Here is an 18,758-nt window from a genome sequence, read left to right on the forward strand (position 1 = left end):
TTTGACTCAGGTAACTAGATCTAAATGTCGTAGCAATATATTTCGTCACAATGTTGCCCTTCAGACCACAATACCTGTAGATGTAAGATTACAGGTACTGCATAAATCTCTCTTCAAAATAAATGACTGATCAAAAACATTTCACCTATCATTCTCATCAAGCTGAATTCCTGACAGATTGCATGTCATCAGACTTATCTGACAATCAAGCTCGTGTCACGTGGAGAACCAAAGGATCCACCGTCGCGTCGAGCTCGAGCCCAGCAGGTGATAGCTTCCCCCAGAAATTAATCCTTACATTCTATCCCGCCAATCCTCTCAGCGTGGAAATTGACCGGAGGCTCTGATAAAGCAGGCTGATCCGCTTGTTCTCAAGCTTTGCGGTGTTGAAAGACCCTGCACATCCTGCGTCTGTTTACTTTCTCTCTAGCCGCGCCGGCCGCCCATCACCCAAACTCCATACCACCAAAGCGCAAATCCGAAGGAACCACAATTACAGACGAACGTGCCAACACACCCTCCAAGCGTTTTCGCAACGCTGCCACCAAAGCTATGGCTTCAGACAAAGTGGCCTCCTCGGTGAGCGCGTCATGCAGGGGCTTGATCGTCACGAGTCAACCCGCTCGTCAATCCACCCCAGATCCACCGGCGTCGCTGACCTAATTGTTCTCAAACAGATCGATGACACACCCCAGACTGGCGAGAAGAGAAAGCGGGGTCGTCCACGCAAGACACCGGAGGAATCAATCCCTAAGACATCCGATGAACCTAAGCGCGGACGAGGACGTCCTCGGAAGGTTCTCTCCGAAGCAGATCTTGCGGCGGCAGCTGCAGCTGCAGCTTCGCCAGCTTCAAAGAGAGGCCGTGGACGTCCACGCAAGGAGCCCGGTATGTGACGCTCTGGGAATGCCAATGATAAGTTGCTGAATGCTCATTTTCTTGTACTCTAGGTACGACGAAAGTGACGCCTTCTACCACACCCAAGAAGGATGGTCGTGGCCGTCCCCGCAAGGAGCCTAGTAGGTTACGCCGGAGAACTGTTTCGAACTAGATCGCTAACTGTTGGGTCTTCCCTCCTTCCAGGTAACGCAACAGCTACTCCGTCTACAGCACCTAAGAGGAAGGATGGTCGTGGGCGTCCCCGTAAGGTGCCTGGTAAGTGTTCATCCTCGAGCTACATGCATACCCGGCTGCTGACCAGTAGTTGTCTAATCTTTCGGTAGCATCTGCACCCACGAGCCCAGCAGTCACCACGAAGAAGGATGGTCGCGGACGGCCGCGCAAGAGCTTGCCTGCCAATGGCACTACAAGTGTCGTCGAGCCCAAGATCGAGGAGCCCATTGCTACGGAGAATCCTAAGACGATCCCTGACTCTAAGACTGATAACGCAACCTGGAACGACAGTGGTCGTTCGTACTGGCTGATGAAGGCGGAGCCGGAGTCGCGCATGGAGAAGGGAGTTGATGTCAAATTCTCGATTGATGATCTGGCTGCTGCGGAGGAGCCCGAGCCCTGGGATGGTATGTTTGGTCTGATATATTAATAACAGCATTGCACAAATACTAACGAATGCCTATAGGAGTTCGCAACGCTGTTGGTAAGGTTGACTCGGGATGATGTCGCGATACGATCCATCTGGCTAACGATGGAAATCAGCACGAAATATCATGAAGGAGATGAAGCAAGGAGATTATGCATTCTTCTACCACTCTAACTGCAAGGTCCCCGGAGTGGTTGGAGTGATGGAAATCGTGAAGGAACACTCGGTTGATGGTTCGATAACCCATTCTTCTTTTGTTACTCGCCCACACAGTCTGCTAACATTCGCCTTTTCTATCTGCGTTGCAGAATCCGCATTCAATCCCAAGCACCCTTACTACGATGCCAAGTCCAGTCGCGATGCCCCCAAGTGGGTTGTGGTACATGTCGAGTTTCGCCGCAAGTTCGACAAGCAGGTCACGTTGAGCGACCTCAAGACTCACGCCCAGCCGGGCAAGGGCCTCGAGAACCTTCAGACTCTCAAGCAATCAAGGCTCAGCGTATCCTCGGTGACTCCTGCACAGTGGAAGTACATTCTCGAACTAGCCGGGGAGGATCCACAAGCGAATGCTTAAGCGTCCCGATAAAGGCAATGACAGTGAGACAACCACCATTCGACAGGATCTATTTGACTTTTTACCTTTTTTTTAGTTCTCTCGGAAGAGGAGGCGTTGCGGGTGAAATTTAAACGCATCAATACCAAATTCGGTTACTTTACTGGCCTGGACGATTTTCTTTCCTTTTCCGTCGTAGTGTAGGCGTTAGCTATGCCCCTCCATCCCCTCGTTGATCCGCAGGGACGTGCAGAAGATATGTATGAAGGCACAACTGACAAGGACTGGCTTTCCCCTTCAGTGCGCATGCATCTGGAGAATCGGGCTATATTTCTATTGATAATGGCCGTCGGCGATATTGTGGAGGTCCTCAAGAAGTCGAGAACCTCGGGATAATTGACGGGGAGGGGTTAGCAACTTAGAATAATGGCGGCGTATGCAGCCAACCAGTGGATGGCGGGGCCTCCAAGAGCAGACGAATGGAGCAGGTTGGCCCCCGTGAGTTCTCGTTGGCTATCGAGCTCATCTGGTTACCCACGAAGAGTAAGTGCACCCGACTAAACCAGACCCGAAAGCAACCTGCGACCGAAAAAAGACCACGGTGGATCCCCCCCCCCCCGATTATCAATTGATCGCTATCGTTATCGGGCGGGGAGCCAGACTGGAAAAGCTTCCCTTAAAGTCGACACCTTCCCCTCCCCAGAATTCGGGGATGCTTGCATTGTTCACTCTTCGGCCTTTGCGCTGCCTTTCTATTCCTTCTTCCTTCACTCCCTTGTCGAGTGGTCTTTTCACCTCGTCTCGCCGTTTCCATCACTCCGCCATCATGTCCGACCTCTCCGTGCAATTGACTGCTCCTAACGGACGCGCCTACACCCAGCCCATTGGCCTCTTCATTAACAACGAGTTTGTGCCGTCCAAGTCCGGCGAGAAGATTGCCTCGATCAACCCTTCGTATGTTCCCGATGCAGTCCTTCCACTCTCTTTGGAGCCTGTGAATCTGTCCGCACGCGACACTGGAAGCTAACCCGCTGGCAGTAACGAAACCGAAATTACCTCGGTCTATGCCGCCGGTGAGGAGGATGTGAATGCTGCCGTCGAGGCTGCCCGCAAGGCCCTGAAGGACCCTTCCTGGAAGCTGCTGCCGGCCACCGACCGCGGTCATTTGATGTTGAAGCTCGCCGATCTGATCGAGCAGCACAGAGAGACTCTCGCTACTATCGAGACTTGGGACAACGGTCAGTAGCGATTTTGGCAACAGCAGAAGAAATACGGGAAGCGTGACTGACACACTTTGATACAGGCAAGCCTTACCAGGTCTCGCTCAACGACGATCTTGGCGAGGTCCTCAACACCCTCCGCTATTATGCCGGCTGGGCCGACAAGGTCCATGGCCAGACCATTGGCACCACCCCCCAGAAGTTCGCCTATACTCTGCGCCAGCCCATTGGTGTCGTTGGCCAGATCATCCCCTGGAACTTCCCTCTGGCCATGGCCGCCTGGAAGCTTGGCCCCGCTCTCGCCTGCGGTAACACTATCGTTATGAAGGCTGCTGAGCAGACTCCTCTGAGCATTCTCTACCTGGCTTCTCTGATCAAGGAGGCCGGTTTCCCTCCCGGTGTTATTAACATTATCAACGGCCACGGCCGCGTGGCCGGCGCTGCCCTGGTGCAGCACCCCGATGTGGCCAAGGTCGCCTTCACCGGCTCTACCGCCACCGGTCGCGAGATTATGAAGATGGCTGCCGGTACCCTGAAGAACATCACCCTCGAGACCGGTGGTAAGTCCCCACTGTTGGTGTTCGAGGACGCCGACCTCGAGCAGGCCGCCAAGTGGGCACACATCGGTATTATGTACAACCAGGGCCAGGTCTGCACTTCGACCTCGCGTATCCTCGTCCACGAGTCCGTGTACGACAAGTTCGTCGAGCTCTTCAAGGAGGTCGTTAAGACCGAGAGTAAGGTCGGTGACCCCTTCGAGGACGAGACCTTCCAGGGCCCGCAGGTCACCAAGGCCCAGTACGAGCGTGTGCTCTCATACATCGAGGCTGGTAAGTCCGAGGGTGCAACCCTCACTGCCGGTGGCGAGCCATACAAGAACGTCGGTGACGGCCGCGGTTTCTTCATCGCCCCCACTATCTTCACCAACGTCAAGGACAACATGCGTATCTACCGCGAGGAGGTGTTTGGTCCCTTCGTCGTCATTGCCAGCTTCACTACTGAGGACGAGGCCGTCACTCGTGCCAACGACACTACCTACGGTCTCGGTGCTGCGCTGTTCACGCGCGACATCGAGCGCGCCCACCGCGTTGCCTCGGACATCGAGGCCGGTATGGTCTGGATCAACAGCAGCAACGACAGCGACTTCCGTGTGCCGTTCGGTGGTGTCAAGCAGAGCGGTATTGGCCGCGAGCTGGGCGAGGCTGGCCTCGACGCTTACTCGCAGGTTAAGGCGATCCACGTTAACATGGGCAGCCGTCTGTAAAGAATTGGATAGCGTGAATTGGGATGTATATCTGTTGATATGTGGGAAGACTTGAGCTTGGTTTCTTTCTGTTTGTAACTGTTTGTAACTAGACAACTTTTTATGTTTTGATGACCCAACCAAATATCCAACTATTTCTCACTTTGGACTCACTTTTTCTTATTGGATTAGATTGGATGCTGGTGCATTAAGTCTGGTCCAATAGACGATGTCTTAGTACGGGTACAGTCTTGATGAACATTTCAATCTGCGTGTGATATTCAAAATAGGACAGAAGTCATGGCTGCAGGCCACCTCCACGATATTAGACGCGCTGGGTACACCTGCACGTCTTTCCAACATCGTTTCGCTTTGATGGATGCCCAATTCTCCACCTAGACGCAAAATCCACGAACACTGCCGCAGTCACTACGAACAAATATTTCTTTAGGATGCATAACGGGTCCTAGCGGGATATTTAGTATTGCAAGTTTTGGTTCAATCCTGGCATATATTCCTCCACTCTGTACATTGATATGCATTGATGTATCTACCAGCATATACATGCACACACATACCTGTGAATGATCGAATCCAAGCCTCGACCACATACCACGTATCAGCAGTAATCAACCATCTAACCAAAACCTGATTTCAAATCAACTCATACCTACCCCCTAACTAGATTCCTGCCAACACAGCCCCGTATTCTTAGAACTACTAACCGGACCAGGCAGGACAACCAAACTTTCTTACATACACCATGCATGCAAGCAAGCCTTACCTTTCCAAGTTCCTGGGAGGTTCCCGGGAACTCAACGGTGGTTCATTGAACAGCAATGAGATGCATTGCATTGCGAATTATCCCGCTGGTACGGTGTTCCACTTTGGATGTGATTGGGTGGTTGGTTTACCTAAGGGGGGTATCGGATGGGTTCCATAAGTGTCGGGGTTGGTAGGGTTTGTATGTAGGTGTGTGCCAGATGGTGGGTTTGGGTTGGGGGATAGACCTTATTCCCTGAGGTGCCTAGGAATTGTATGGGTAGGATTGGGGCCTGGGTTATGTGGTGGCTTACAGTCGTACTCGTTAGGGTATTGTCGTATACCATTTTGTCTACTCGTTTTCTTGGATGGTTGGCATGTACGTATGCTGGCGTTTGCGGGGATAGACACCCCGCGTGCTATTCTCTATATAACCCCATATATATAGACATGGATATAGCAGTATATCTATCGACAGGATAAAATATACTTTGTAGTACGGGGTCCAAGGTTAGGCCCGGACCGAGTTTCCCTCGTTGTGGCTCTGACGGCTCCTCGTTGTGGCTCTGACGGCTGTCAATATGAGACACGCACCCGCAGGAGAGAGTTTCATAGAGTGCCAGTGGCAACGGTGGTGTTGGTGCTGGGGCCTACGGTGGAAATTCTCGGGTGGCGACTAGGGAGCTCGTGCGGTGCGTACTGTTGGATTCTTTGCGAGTGTCTTTGTAACTATAACCCATGTCCGTAGCTGTAAAATTGCGTCGTTGTCGTTGGTCTAATGGGTTCTTCAATGTCAATGCTCGATTACTACACTTTGATTCTTCCAGAAATCCAGGTTCTTGTGGCATAGACCCCGTCGAAGCGACATGCCATGCCTTGGTATACCCTCGTATCAAGTAAGTATTCACACATACTCTGCACTCCGGAACACCGTCTTCACGAACCTAATTCAAATTGCAAATTGACTTTCCGACCCTGGTTCACTACTTACTTTTTCCTGTAAATTCCGCGACCAGCACCTCCAATTGGACGGTTAGCTGTGCTTTCATGCCCAATCCTCGATTTTGGATTATTTCTCATGTTGGTGTAAGGTTAGGCATGAAATTCGGAGTCATTGGGTTGGAGGGGGGCAGTGGGTTTTTTTGTTAGCGCCCGGCCAAGCATCCAGCACATACGTACATGAATCTCTTGCAGATTGCATGCAGAAGCGGTCATGTGGGCACTTGGACTTGTTTGGGAAGAGCGTGGATGGTGGAAGATGAATTCATAGGCTATGTACATTGAGGATGTCTACGGAGTGTACTTTTGGGGAATCAACGGTCGTGACATGAAAATATCCGAGGGTATAATTTATTATGATAGCTAGATTACTTACTATATTATGTGTATATGAATAGGTAATCTACACCATCTCCTCTTTTCACGAGTTCTCCAACCACAGACTCAACCCCTGCAGTGCCGAGTCGAATGTGAAACGGTGACCATGTGCCAGTGTGATGAGCTTGCCTTAAGCTGCACCCTATTCTTATAAGAGCATTCTCATTTGCAGGGCTTAAATTGGCCCAACGAGTCAGATTATTAGAATCCAGACAGTTGGAGTGACTACTGTAGTGCTAATCCGGAGGATGATAGCAGTCCGACGGAGCCGGAAGTGTGGGGGTGGCCGCTTGGCAGAAGCAGTTCCTGTTTATCCCACCGCTTCTTTTCCTCTTGTTTCTACAAGAATCGAGTCAACTAGCATAGTACAAGTTGTTACCTTGTTTTGAAGATCTTCCCCACTGGCGATTCTTGAATATAACTTTTGTGATCAGCGCTGCCAGCAAGTCTTTGAGTTTAGACAAGTTTGGGGGTCTTGCAGTGTAGCAGTTTAGTACGGAGTAAACTATCTCCGAAATCTCCAAATCTATGAAAAATCCCAACGTCTCAGACCCCGGCTTAGCTTCAACTTCAAATTTACAGTTCGCAGACACTCGAACAGGGGTGCTCTGACGGTGGCTTGAAGGAATCACCTCTGTCGTGGAACGATGGCTGATGGGATTACGGACATCTTCCATCTTCCTCTTTCAGCCTTTCGGTGCTCCGATTCCGCCTCCTACTAACTCCATTCGACTTAGTCTGTCCTTTCTCGTCCACATTTCCAACTTCCCCCCCGTTCCCCGGAGAGTCTCCCCCATTCTCCCGAGAATTCAAAGCCTCCAAATAGCGGTGTCTATCATCATCCTATCCTGTCCTTATTCCCTTGACCTCCCCCTCCTACTCCCCCGCTTCCCACCCCATCCTGACACGTTAGCACTAAAGCAATATTGGCACTTCGCTCTTTTTGCTCCATTCTCTCTGGTCAAATTGTGCCGAAAGATCGACATGTCTGAAATTCAAAGATGGACGGTCAATGAGGTTGGTTCATGCTTTTCGTGCTTTTTTTTCTGCAGTCTTCCGGGATATTCCCTTTTTATTATTTGTTTTTTGTTGAATCTCATTTATTTTCCTCGGTCATGATTCGCTGGTTCTCTCTTTTTTCTTTCTCATCTTTTTCTTCCCACATTTTTCTCTGTGGATTCAATTTGTCGGTCAAGCAGGACATGGTCCTGCTGTTGGCCCCCAATCTTCAAAAAGACCAAGGACCAGGGCAAATGAAAAAAAAGCAAAGAGACGAAAAGGACCAAAGACAATTTCTTGCCCATTGTCCAATCACAAAATTCGCTGCTTCAAACCCAAAAGAAATGACACCATTCAGCATTTATTATGCCAACACTTAACACTCCAGTACTAACGAATCTCCCTTAGCCCTATCTCGACATAGCGGGAACGCTGCTCGAGGGCCCATTCCACGATGTCGCCACCAACGAGTTCCGCTTTGTTGATATCTGGGACCACAAACTTTATCGGCTCGACCTAGCCAAGGGCCCTGACTCGTTGACGGTAATCGATACGGATGCATCAATCGGGTAGGTTCTGTCTTACTGCGCACTGCCTCCATGCCTCCATCTCTTATACGATAGGGTTCATTCTTGTACTACTCTCATAGACTGACTATGAAAACTTTAGCGTCACCGCCAACATCGCGGGCGAGGCCGAGAAGGATCAGCTGATTGTCGGGGCCAAGCATGGATTTGCCCGGCTGAACCAGACCACCGGGAAACTATCCTACATCGCCCAGCCCTGGGAGAAGGATGCATCAAAGCAGAAGTTGTAAGTTTGGCCCTGGTGATTTGCATTTGATGAATATCCACCCAGCGAGACCCGATGCTGGGAAGGTGGAGAGGTAAAGGTACTCCAAGACGTCAATTGGTGGCTTCAATTCCATAGCCCCCAATATCTCGAACAGCAGAGAGACCCACCAAATTCCCAGCATCAGCTTCACGGCCATTCCCGTTCCGTTCCCATCCACTCACAAAGCATGCCCGTCATAGAATGCGCTTCAACGACGGCGCCGTCGACAGCCACGGCCGCTTCTGGGCCGGCGCCATGAACGACCCCAAGGTCCAATCGCCGCAACCCGAAGGCACGCTTTTCCGTCTTGACCCCGACCTCACCCTGCACGAGATGCTGGCCCCAGTAACCATCCCCAACGGAATGGGCTGGAACGCCGCCGACGACACCATGTACTGGACCGACTCGCCGACCGGCAAGATCTTCGCCTTTGACTTTGACGCCGCTACTGGCTCTATTAGTAACCGCCGCGTGCACTTTGATATCGGCAACTCATTGGAGCCAGATGGTTTTGCTATCGATGTCGAGGGCTGCATCTGGACTGCCATTTATGGGGGCGGTAAGGTTCTGCGTATTTCGCCTGAGGGTCAAGTTATCGGTCAGATTGACCTGCCTACGCGCAATCCGACGTGTCCAGCTTTCGTGGGGACGGAGTTGTTCATTACTTCGGCCAAGGATGATCGTGATGATGAGAAGTTGCCGCAGTCGGTGCGGTATGGAGGTCGGTTGTTTAGGGTTGATGTTGGTGTTCGGGGAAAGCCGAAGAATGAGTTTCGGTTTCAGCAGTAAGGATGGGCCTGTGGGTGAGTCCTGAGGGTTCGGTTCAATTATGAGGTGTCAGTACTGTAGTAGCGGTGGACCTCGAACAAGAACTTGTTCGGTCGAGCTCTGCTGTACTCACTTGTGACCGTCCAGTCGATTATGCGTATAAATATTCATACATACATAACATAGATCTACTTGGAGTACGCCGTGCTTGAAATGTATCTAAAGATGTATCTAAAGCGATCGACTATGCAGCTCTCTTCCTACTGCAAAGTACTTTTCCCCATACAGCAGCCTACCAGCCACATACTGGAGAAGTCTGTGGAGAGCACTAGAATTTGAGATTGAGGCTCCTCGCTATGATCCTCCCTGCAAATCACTGGAGACCAAAGTACGTCGAAAAATTGGTAGGCTAAAAATTTCAGATACCTCTCAACAACACGAGACTTGATAGATCCGCGGCCCATTTGCCTCAGTAAAAACTACCAAAGTGGAGACTGTCGATCACTAAACGGCCGACGAAAAAAAGATGACGGACCGGCTCGCTGTCAAGCCCGTAGTCCAAATTCAAGTCTAACCTCTGCAAGCCGCAAGGGGCGAAAATGATCGCCAGGGTATCCTCCACAGTGGGCCAAACTTGAGCTTCTAGTAAGCAAGACCATGGCCGAGGTCCGGAGAGAGGGCGACACGTCGAGTGCTGTCCAGACTACAGAGAACTGCACGAAGTACAATGTGCTTCATACAGTACCAGGGAGGCAGTGATGCCGTCATCAACAGATCTGGCTTACATGCAGAAAAGTTACACTGCAACTAAGGGGCCGGATAGGGGGGACCGAGGGGGCCGGGAAAGAAAGCCTCAGAATTGCTTTGTCGGTAGAGGTAACTATGTGCTGTACCTGTAGCTTACTAGCTGGTAGCTTAGCTGTACGTGCTGTGCGTGCAGTGCAGGTGCAGTGCGCATCCCAGTCAGTCAGGTTCGCAATGCGGCCGATCGCCTGCTTTAATTTTGTGTCTCTGCGGTGTATGACTGTGCGTGGGCACAGCCACTCCTTATGCGGGTCTGCCCTGCAGGGCAAAAATGCAGGCACGGTGGTATTGAGGGTTTATGGTTCTGTGTTCTTGGGGGAAAACTAGTCTTGGAAACTGTCGTGTCTTCAAGAGCATGTGCTAGTCTATGACAAGCTTGCACGGGTACACATTGCACTTTTAGGATGTACTTCGGAGAGTGCTCGGTGAAAAGGGATTTGTCAGGTCTGCGGTGCATTGACTTCTTTTGGTCCTTGAGTATAGACGTGACCTGTGCAGTATGCGCTCTCAATCGTGGTCTTTTGTATGGAACACATACTGCTACATAAGTACGGAGTACAGCTACTGTATAACCTGATATATCTGCTGCCATGACTCGCAGCACCACGATACGAGCCATCGGAAATCAAATCCGCAGCCTAGGCCTCAGCGATCGGGAATTACTACGAGGGGCATCTTGTGTTCTGCTATTTTTGCTTTTGCTTGGCCGGTCGCGAACTCGCGGTTGCAGCGGACACCAGATAATGGGTTGATCGATTGTGTGCGAGTGGATAGGCCTAAGGACTCCGTTGGTCGCTCGAGGAAGGGGTGAGCACAGAGTCAAGGGAAAACCTTGGTAGAGTTGGGGGCAAGTTCTGAGAGGAAAAAGCAAGTGTGTTTCGATCTAGGCATAGGATCCACTGGTCGCAAAGTCATCAACAAAAGACGATTGTCAGATATGAGATTTCTTTTCTTCAGAATTCTAGATACTCGGTTTTCAGTATGTGAGCCTCGGAGACTGGCTATGTAGATATTAGCTCCTATCGTAGTTTAAACAATTTCCAGTCACTGGTACCTATCGTCCTCAACCTTGGTACAAGGTACCCACGTACCACATACCTGGGACCAAAACCCCTCGACCAAACACAACCCCGGTCTGACTCTGTTTCGCCCTTCCGCCCCCCTGACCCACGCCTTGCATCATTCGCAGAAAAAAAGGAAAGGAAACGGAGCTATGACTATGACACGCATCGCGCGAACCGGGGTCTCGGAGATTCGATAGTCACCTGCCTAGGCTGGATTACGTGCCCAGTGGCTTGACTATGTTTAGTGTGTTGACCATTGGCGACCCGGGATTCTGGGAACGGTGGTTTGAGATTGCAAGCCACCACGGCCGGCTTGAGATAGGCAGACCGTACCAGACCGGTCGATGGGAAATATCTCATTTCGGGACTCGGCACTGGAGTGAAGGATTCAAGAACCAGCTGACTCGCTAGTTAGCGAGCTAAAGTACTAGCGAGCCAAAAGCCACGAGGCAGAAAGTTGTGTAACACAAGTATAAACCATCCTTGGTGATGATGATGATGATACTCAAAATTGCAAGGTTTATTTTTTTTTCCATCTTCTTCCCGATTATCTTTTCTTCTTTCGACAATACCGCTGCATGCTGCCTGCCTGCATGTCTCGCACCCCAGACTAATTCGAATAATCCAATCGGATCGATGTGACTGGGGAAAATGTGAGAGGCCACAGACCAGTTAAAGTCGCTGGATCTATCAGACCGCAATTGTCACCCGGCAACGCAAGCTGATTCGTCGCACTGCCAAAATGGCGGCTAGCGATTGCTCGAGTTGCAAAAGACAATTGTGAAACCTAAACCACGCCCTTCATGACAGCTCCAGCTTATCCGTTACTCTGACGACAGTACGAGTTTCGTGTGCTCTATCATAGTTGATGATATAGTAGAAACTCCAAGCTAAGCTTCCCGGGCAGAAAAGACGGCATTTTCTTAACTTTGGGAGACTCGTCTACAGAGTGCATCACTCTCCAGCGACCTCGTCGAGTCTAGTAATGTCACCGTTTTCCCAAGTAGTATTAGTAGCACGATGTACTTTGTTCGTCCCCTCTTACCAGGCTACCACGTCTAGCCTCTTAAGCTGTCAGACCGCTGATCTCGCGTGGCACACCGATAATTGTGGCTCGATCGGGGGAGAAACCATAGGATCGCGACTCCGCCCCGGACTACAGTAGTCCCATGAAACTAAATGAAACTAGCCTCTTAGAAGTTAGATTGTTAGAGCAAACCAGAATCCTCAGTTGAAAAACACATCCAGCGCGCAAATTAGATTTGGGTACTCAATTCTTGTTCTCCGTACTGTTGGCCTAGCTAAGGAAAATTCTATCTCGATAGAGATTGTTCAATTCTCTCCCACCATTATTGTCTGTACAGGCGGCTCTGCTTGAACCGACACACAATTGAATCATGAATGCTCTCGAAGAACTCTGACGTCCACTTTTCGCCTGCAGCCGCCTTCGCGCTAGTTTTGATCATCGTTTATCATTCGACCCGGTCACGCGGAAGCTCTCTTCCGCGCTAAGGGGTCGCATTGTGGATACTCTTGCTGGGTCGAGATGGAGAGGGCTGACTGACTTGCTTCCATTGTTGTTATGGTTGTTGGACGGGGAAGATGAGTTACCCACTTTTCTTTTTTCCTTTGTTTCTTCTGCTCGCTCCGGTTCGTTTATGCATACGCCATGTCATGCAAGACCGGAAAAGCTTCGGGGGAAGCTCTTACTCGGAATCTCGCGGCCGTGGACTCGGGTCGATTTATCGTCAATGGCGTTGTGAAGCTGCAAGGCTACAGCCGCTACAAGTTGCTGTGCCGGCCATCCTTGCTAATTACAGCAATGAGCTTATTACGGGCTTGGTTTCGGCCGGATCCTGTTCGTTGGAATAGCTGTATATTCTTGTCGGAGCCATTTCCTAGCAATCTATTGTAAGCTTGATGCTTTTAGGTTCTGCTAATGCACTCGTCTGCCTCGTAGATCACCTCGACACGAGCTGGGTCATAATGTTCAGAGTCAATGACCATTATATAGTGTCCGTGCTTTCTTTTCAGTAGAGGCATGGGTACCTTCGACTCCCTACCTAGTGATGTAGAGCACGGGGCTGCGAGGTTGACCCCAACCTCTTGAATAATATAACCGACTATCACACCACTCTAAATCAAACGGAGCAGTTCTCCGAACTAACGGCTCTCGCTGGTCTCGGGTACTTGTACAGAGGTTGCTAGTTTAGTTCAGGTTAGTTCTGCTCTCAGGACAGATTATTTAGTACACTTTTGCCTCCATCTTCCTTCTCTGATTCCTCCTGGCTCCACAATCGACCTAAGCGGAACTGATGGACCGAAGGAACGGTGAAGGGGGTTTTTCCAATAGCGTTGGGCCGCTGGGACCTCCAAAAGTGGATGCTCTTGCCCCCTTCCCGCGGAGTGTAGTTTAAGCTCCCCACCGAGTTAATCCCTAACGGCCACCAACGGCCCCCCCTTTACCGGGACATGGGGAACGCTGGTGATGCATGCACATCATTCAAACCAAACCAACGACTCGTTAAGGTTTGAGCGATGCCCTTTGTATATCGACAGGCTTGTGCACATCAGGTAATGTGTGCTTCCCTTTTTTTTTTTTTTTTTTTTTTTACTTTTCCTTTTCCTTTCTTTTCCTTTTTTGCCTTTTTTTTTTCTTCACCCCCCTATCGCTTGCTTGTTTTCTTTTCGACGCTCATATAGTACTTATGTCAGTTCGCAATTCCTTGCATGTAGGTCTAGCTTAATATTAATTATTTTTTCCCAAGATGTGGTCTGTACAACGAACGTGTCGCCTAGTTCTCGACTATTTCTCTGTGGTCGCTTCCCCCCCCAGTTGCCATGTGGGACTTACCCTGAATAAATGTCAATTTATGGCTTTTAATTTCATTTCGATGTTCCCTTTCATCCTTCGAGACTAGTCTCTCTCTTGTTCCTCGGAAAATGACAGCACCGGCCGAATCACGGATACTATTTCGGGTTAAAGGGATGGTTACCATTGCCTCCATGAGCATACACTAAACCCTGTCAAGTATGGATCAGAGGCATGCCGGCATAGACATTGAATTATAATTCTCGTTCCTCCACCGTCATCGGTGTTTTGCGTCACAGATCGAACGAATGGCCCACACCCCCTAAAATCGCCCATCGAGGTTGCCAAGCTCGCCACATTAATTATTCTTTGGAAGAAGTTGACATTGACCTTCGGAGAGGCTGGAAAGCTCCGAGACTTTGATGATTGTCCTGTCAGAGTCTTTCCTTTTGATCGCTTATCTTGCCTAGATTTTTGTCCTTTCCGCTGAATGCGCGCCTACACAGATAAAGACAAAAAGTAAAAGAATCACCATCATAGCAAAAAAAGCAGAGGGCGGACAAGAAACAAAAACAAGACAGATAGCAACGTATATCAAGATGAGTTGAGACCAATAAGCCGCTAACAGCTCCATACTCCTTCTTTCTCGTTGGGCCACGAACATCACCACTATCCACTGTTCATCGTCATCGACCAAAAGGTGGCGGTAAATAGATAGATGACTAGGGTCTTCAAAAGCAAGCAGACGAGAAAATAAAGAATAATTTAGCCCAACAATCCAAGAGCTCGACAACCTTCTGTAGGAAGACTCCACCCGTCCCTTGTCCATGTCCATGGTGACGGCGCCTGCACACTCGCAGGTGCCCTCCCCACCCATTTGAGCAGTGGCGATTGGCGGTTTGCATCCCTACGATCGTTGGCTGGTTTTCCGGGCAGCTAATAATTGTGGGTAATAGTGGATGAAAAGAGGGTCGAGAAGGCATGGCAGTGGAGAATTGGCCATTTGTCCCATCACACAACTCAAGACCGCTAATCTTCTGTCCCCCCGCCAGTCTCCCGGGTCCAGGCGCCTGGCGCTAGGTCTGGTCTGGTTTGGTCTTGAAGGCCACGAGGTTGGGCATTGGGGCATTGGACTAGAGAGAGTCAAACCCTTTCGCCCCATCGAGGCTGAGGCGGGCAGGGCGCCAATTCAGCAATGGCGATAAATTGTTAGTTCTGTATATAACTGTCGTCTGTCATAGAATGTTCTATAGAAACATGAGATCGAGGATAGCTTGGCCTTGCCGTTTCAGAGCGTATATGATAGCAGATATGACCTAGCTCTAGGCCTGAGAAACCTGACTATTCTTTCTATGGCCATCGTGGATTTGTGATTTAGAACGTCACGAGTATGTAAGAATGTTTGGGGGCGGAGTATAGCAGCGTCCCAAAGTACGAAGTATAAGTCTGGGTAAGAATTAGGAGAAGAGGTGAGGCCTGTCCCTGCCCAATGCCCAACACTAAATCCGACAGTTTGGTTCGGACAGAAACCAAAAATAAAAAAAAATAAAAAAAAGGTGATGAATCAATGCCCCTCCCAGACTGAAGCACAAGTAGTTTAGCACATTTTCGGGGTCGGGATTCGTCTTCTTGCCTTGTCCTTCTCGTTCCTCTTTTCCACTTCTCACCGCTGCGTTTCTCAACGGCCTTTTATTTGAATTTATTTTGAATTATTTCTACCATTACCTCATGACAGATTCCTTCTACTGTTAACATTCTAATTTCTTATTCTTCTTCCTCTCTTCTTCCTCTCCGTCTCGTACCTTGCACTTGCCATACTTCCTTCCATTCAGACCCTAGTTATTCAGCCATTGTCCCTTATTGGACCTATATTTCTTGCATTTTTCAATACTTTTCTATATATCATCTTCTCTGCCCACCTCCTCCTTTAGCTTGGACCCCCTCACCTTGATGGGGCCTCGGATCGCTTCCGCCGTGCATGCACATGTTTGATCTGATCGCACTGCAATTAGCATTTTTTTTCATTTGGACCCCGTTCTCATCGGGTCTAGAGGCACTGTGATAAGCTGGGGATCTTTCTTCCTGCAAATCTCGCATCATCTCGACTTCTCTTCTTTATACTACACTATACCCAACATCGTCATTACAATCGGTGCCGAGCACTACATACTTCTTCCTCTACCTATACAGAACAAGGCTTGAGCGAAGAAGAGGAAGCGAAACAAACGAAAAGAAAGACCGGAAATCAAACAGGAAAGGCACTAGAATACACGAATTCCTGCCTTTTCCTCAAAGCCAAGCTCTCTCTATCCCCCCGCGTTCGGCCCACTACTTCACCGTGGCGACCATTGGCCTCAGCGTGTTGACTGCGCCTTACTCGAGGCCGCTCCATTTGCCAAAGCTGTCGCATTCTCCAGAAGACTCCCGTTATCCGGCATCCTCCCTCTCTCATACCCTCGGTGGGACCCCTGGTGATACAGAGAGAGGGGGACTCGGTCATGCCCTAATCCCACGCTCATCCAAGCACTTCCGTCCATGTCGCAGGAGACTCTGCGCGCTGGTCCATTGTCCGACGATGCGACTCACTCTTCCTCTGATGACCGCAGTATGATTGATGACTTGACGCCCGGCAATCGTCAATCGGCTCGTCGGCCGCCGCTGCGCGCGCGGCCACAGTCATGGCATCCATACGGGCCGGTTGAACCACCATTGGAAGCTTCATTGGCACGACCCATCGGTGTCCATGCTATTTTGAACCATCCAGCACAGGGCACGCCAGACCTAGAGAGCAGTTCTGTTCGTGAGAAGTTAACTCGGCCGGGACTATCATCTTCGCCTAGACCACGGCAGGGTTCGTCTCCAGCACCTCGCTCGGGGTATCCGCTTTCTCAACAGCCATTGTCCCCGAGATCTCTTCCGCGGTCTCTAATAAACCCGGGTTCACCCTCTGCACGGTTCGTCGGCAGCAGTGGGAGGACATCCGGCCAGTCGAGCGTGGCTCATTCTCCGCTGGTTCCTCATGAACCACCTCTGGGTCCGCGCCAACCACCTGTCAGCTCACCTCTCCCACTTGATACTACACTTCGGCCTATTGCATCACTACCGGGCACGCAGCCTCCAACCTCTGCATCCATACACTCAACGCCGAGCATCCACTCAAGACGTACCAGCACCGGCCCAGGGCTACTTACGAATCCGAACTCGCAGGAAACAAGTCCATCCACACCGCATTCGACATTTAGCCATTACGGCCGAGCTTCACCAGCCGTCGCAAATGTATCCATCCCACCTAGCGCATACCCAGCACCAGCGCCTTACATGACAGTCGAGTCGTTGAATCGGGGAATTCCAGCCACGGCCGGCCCACGCAGCGTCCCAGAAGATATGACCGGGGGAGCGGGGATGATACCATGCGTGCTGGATCTGAAATCCGGTTCCTCAACACAAGCAGAGAAACGCAAGGCCAACAGCGATGCGTCACGGCGATTTCGCAACCGCAAGCGCAACGAGATGCAGCTCGAGCAGCGACTCAGTGCGCAACAGGATGAGATCCAGCGCCATGCGGAGACTATCCGGCGCCAGAGCGAGGAGATCCATTTCCTCGCTCTGCAGAGAGATCATTACCGGTCTGAACGGAACTTCTTCCGTGATACACTTGATCGCTCGGGGACTGCGATCTATCCGAAGCCGAGGCCTCCTTCTCCACGACCTTCGCAGTCGAGTCTAGTCCCGGTGTTAGATACGCCTACTTCGGGGACTGCACAGAGTTCTGCGGCGGGGTCGGGTCAGGCAGCGTCGAGTCGGGTGGTGGACTCGGCGAGACCACCGGCTAGTTGGTCTGGGGCTGGTAGCCCGGCCTCCTACTCCCCTGTGCCATCGGCAGGACGGAGTTTGCCGCCCCATCCAGGCTCGCAGCCAGTAGCTGGTGTGTCTCTGCCACCGTTTCAAGGATCTTGGTCACGATCATGATATTGAAAGGCGGGAGGGTACATGAAACCTTCCTCTGTTCTCTTATGTTGTGCATTTCCTATGTGCTCTATTAATACCTTTTCCCTCCCTCCTCATCAAGGGCAAGCAGTCACTGGCATGACTGCATCCCGACTCGCCCAGCATTAGAGACCTTCTCACCCATCCCTTTTCCTTGTACATACGCCTTGACCTTTTGGCATGGTGTATGATCACAGTATATCTTGGTTCTTGGGTACCTTCATTTTGGATATTGGTACGGACATATTGATACTGAATGATCTCGACATCTATTGGTTTCTGTTCTTTGCTGTCTGGGCTATTCGGGAGTTTCTCTGATGTGCATTTCATTTGATCTACAAAAAGCTATCTCCTATACACTCTGGTTTACAGGGAAGAGAAGCCCTACTCATTCGGTGTCTGTCTGGTTTGCACAGCGGTGATACCTCCATTGGCGATATTGAGTACTATTCTCATTTGATATTTTTGGGTCTTTTTATTCTTGTTGCCTGTCTATCTACTAGAGCTGCGCTCGTTCCTGCGAGCACTCCCGTTTCACTTGGTGGTCTAATCATATGACCTGGAATATAGAGCTGATTCGTACAATAAAGACTTCATTCCAATATCCTCGTCCCCATTCACGCATTGAGTGACGCTGTACACGACTCTGAGGTATCTACACATATGCATCGCCTGGGTAACCATCTTATCAACGCTCTCGATCGAAGTCCATAGATCGGGGGCCCATCAATGTACATAGTACATACGCTGTACAAGCTATGTACTACTCCACACTCCCTGCATGGGATAGTAATC

The 18,758-nt window shown here is 50.4% G+C and overlaps 5 protein-coding genes across 5 annotated transcripts; all 5 read left to right on the forward strand.

Annotated features, from left to right (window-relative positions):
- Nucleotides 1–552: 552 nt before the first annotated feature.
- On the forward strand, nt 553–2,114 carry N7496_000708 (EVE domain-containing protein; the record flags this gene model as incomplete). Its single annotated transcript, XM_056693639.1, has 7 exons — nt 553–579; nt 678–888; nt 951–1,019; nt 1,084–1,155; nt 1,224–1,520; nt 1,580–1,597; nt 1,657–2,114. 7 exons carry the CDS (start codon nt 553–555, stop codon nt 2,112–2,114), a joined length of 1,152 nt encoding a protein of 383 aa, XP_056560368.1.
- An 805-nt stretch (nt 2,115–2,919) lies between these two features.
- Nucleotides 2,920–4,577, forward strand: N7496_000709 (aldehyde dehydrogenase family protein; the record flags this gene model as incomplete). Its single annotated transcript, XM_056693640.1, has 3 exons — nt 2,920–3,047; nt 3,132–3,331; nt 3,397–4,577. The coding sequence occupies 3 exons, from the start codon at nt 2,920–2,922 to the stop codon at nt 4,575–4,577; spliced, it is 1,509 nt and encodes a 502-aa protein (XP_056560369.1).
- A 742-nt stretch (nt 4,578–5,319) lies between these two features.
- On the forward strand, nt 5,320–5,499 carry N7496_000710 (uncharacterized protein; the record flags this gene model as incomplete). Its single annotated transcript, XM_056693641.1, has 1 exon — nt 5,320–5,499. The coding sequence occupies one exon, from the start codon at nt 5,320–5,322 to the stop codon at nt 5,497–5,499; it is 180 nt and encodes a 59-aa protein (XP_056560370.1).
- Nucleotides 5,500–7,679: 2,180 nt separating this feature from the next.
- Nucleotides 7,680–9,317, forward strand: N7496_000711 (SMP-30/gluconolactonase/LRE family protein; the record flags this gene model as incomplete). Its single annotated transcript, XM_056693642.1, has 4 exons — nt 7,680–7,712; nt 8,103–8,263; nt 8,364–8,507; nt 8,651–9,317. 4 exons carry the CDS (start codon nt 7,680–7,682, stop codon nt 9,315–9,317), a joined length of 1,005 nt encoding a protein of 334 aa, XP_056560371.1.
- A 7,194-nt stretch (nt 9,318–16,511) lies between these two features.
- Nucleotides 16,512–17,945, forward strand: N7496_000712 (uncharacterized protein; the record flags this gene model as incomplete). The annotated part of the gene is made up of 1 exon (XM_056693643.1): nt 16,512–17,945. The coding sequence occupies one exon, from the start codon at nt 16,512–16,514 to the stop codon at nt 17,943–17,945; it is 1,434 nt and encodes a 477-aa protein (XP_056560372.1).
- Between the last annotated feature and the right edge of the window lie 813 nt (nt 17,946–18,758).

Source organism: Penicillium cataractarum (assembly GCF_028827025.1).
Source record: "Penicillium cataractarum strain IBT 29864 chromosome Unknown utg000001l, whole genome shotgun sequence".
NCBI classification, from domain to species: Eukaryota; Fungi; Ascomycota; class Eurotiomycetes; order Eurotiales; family Aspergillaceae; genus Penicillium; species Penicillium cataractarum.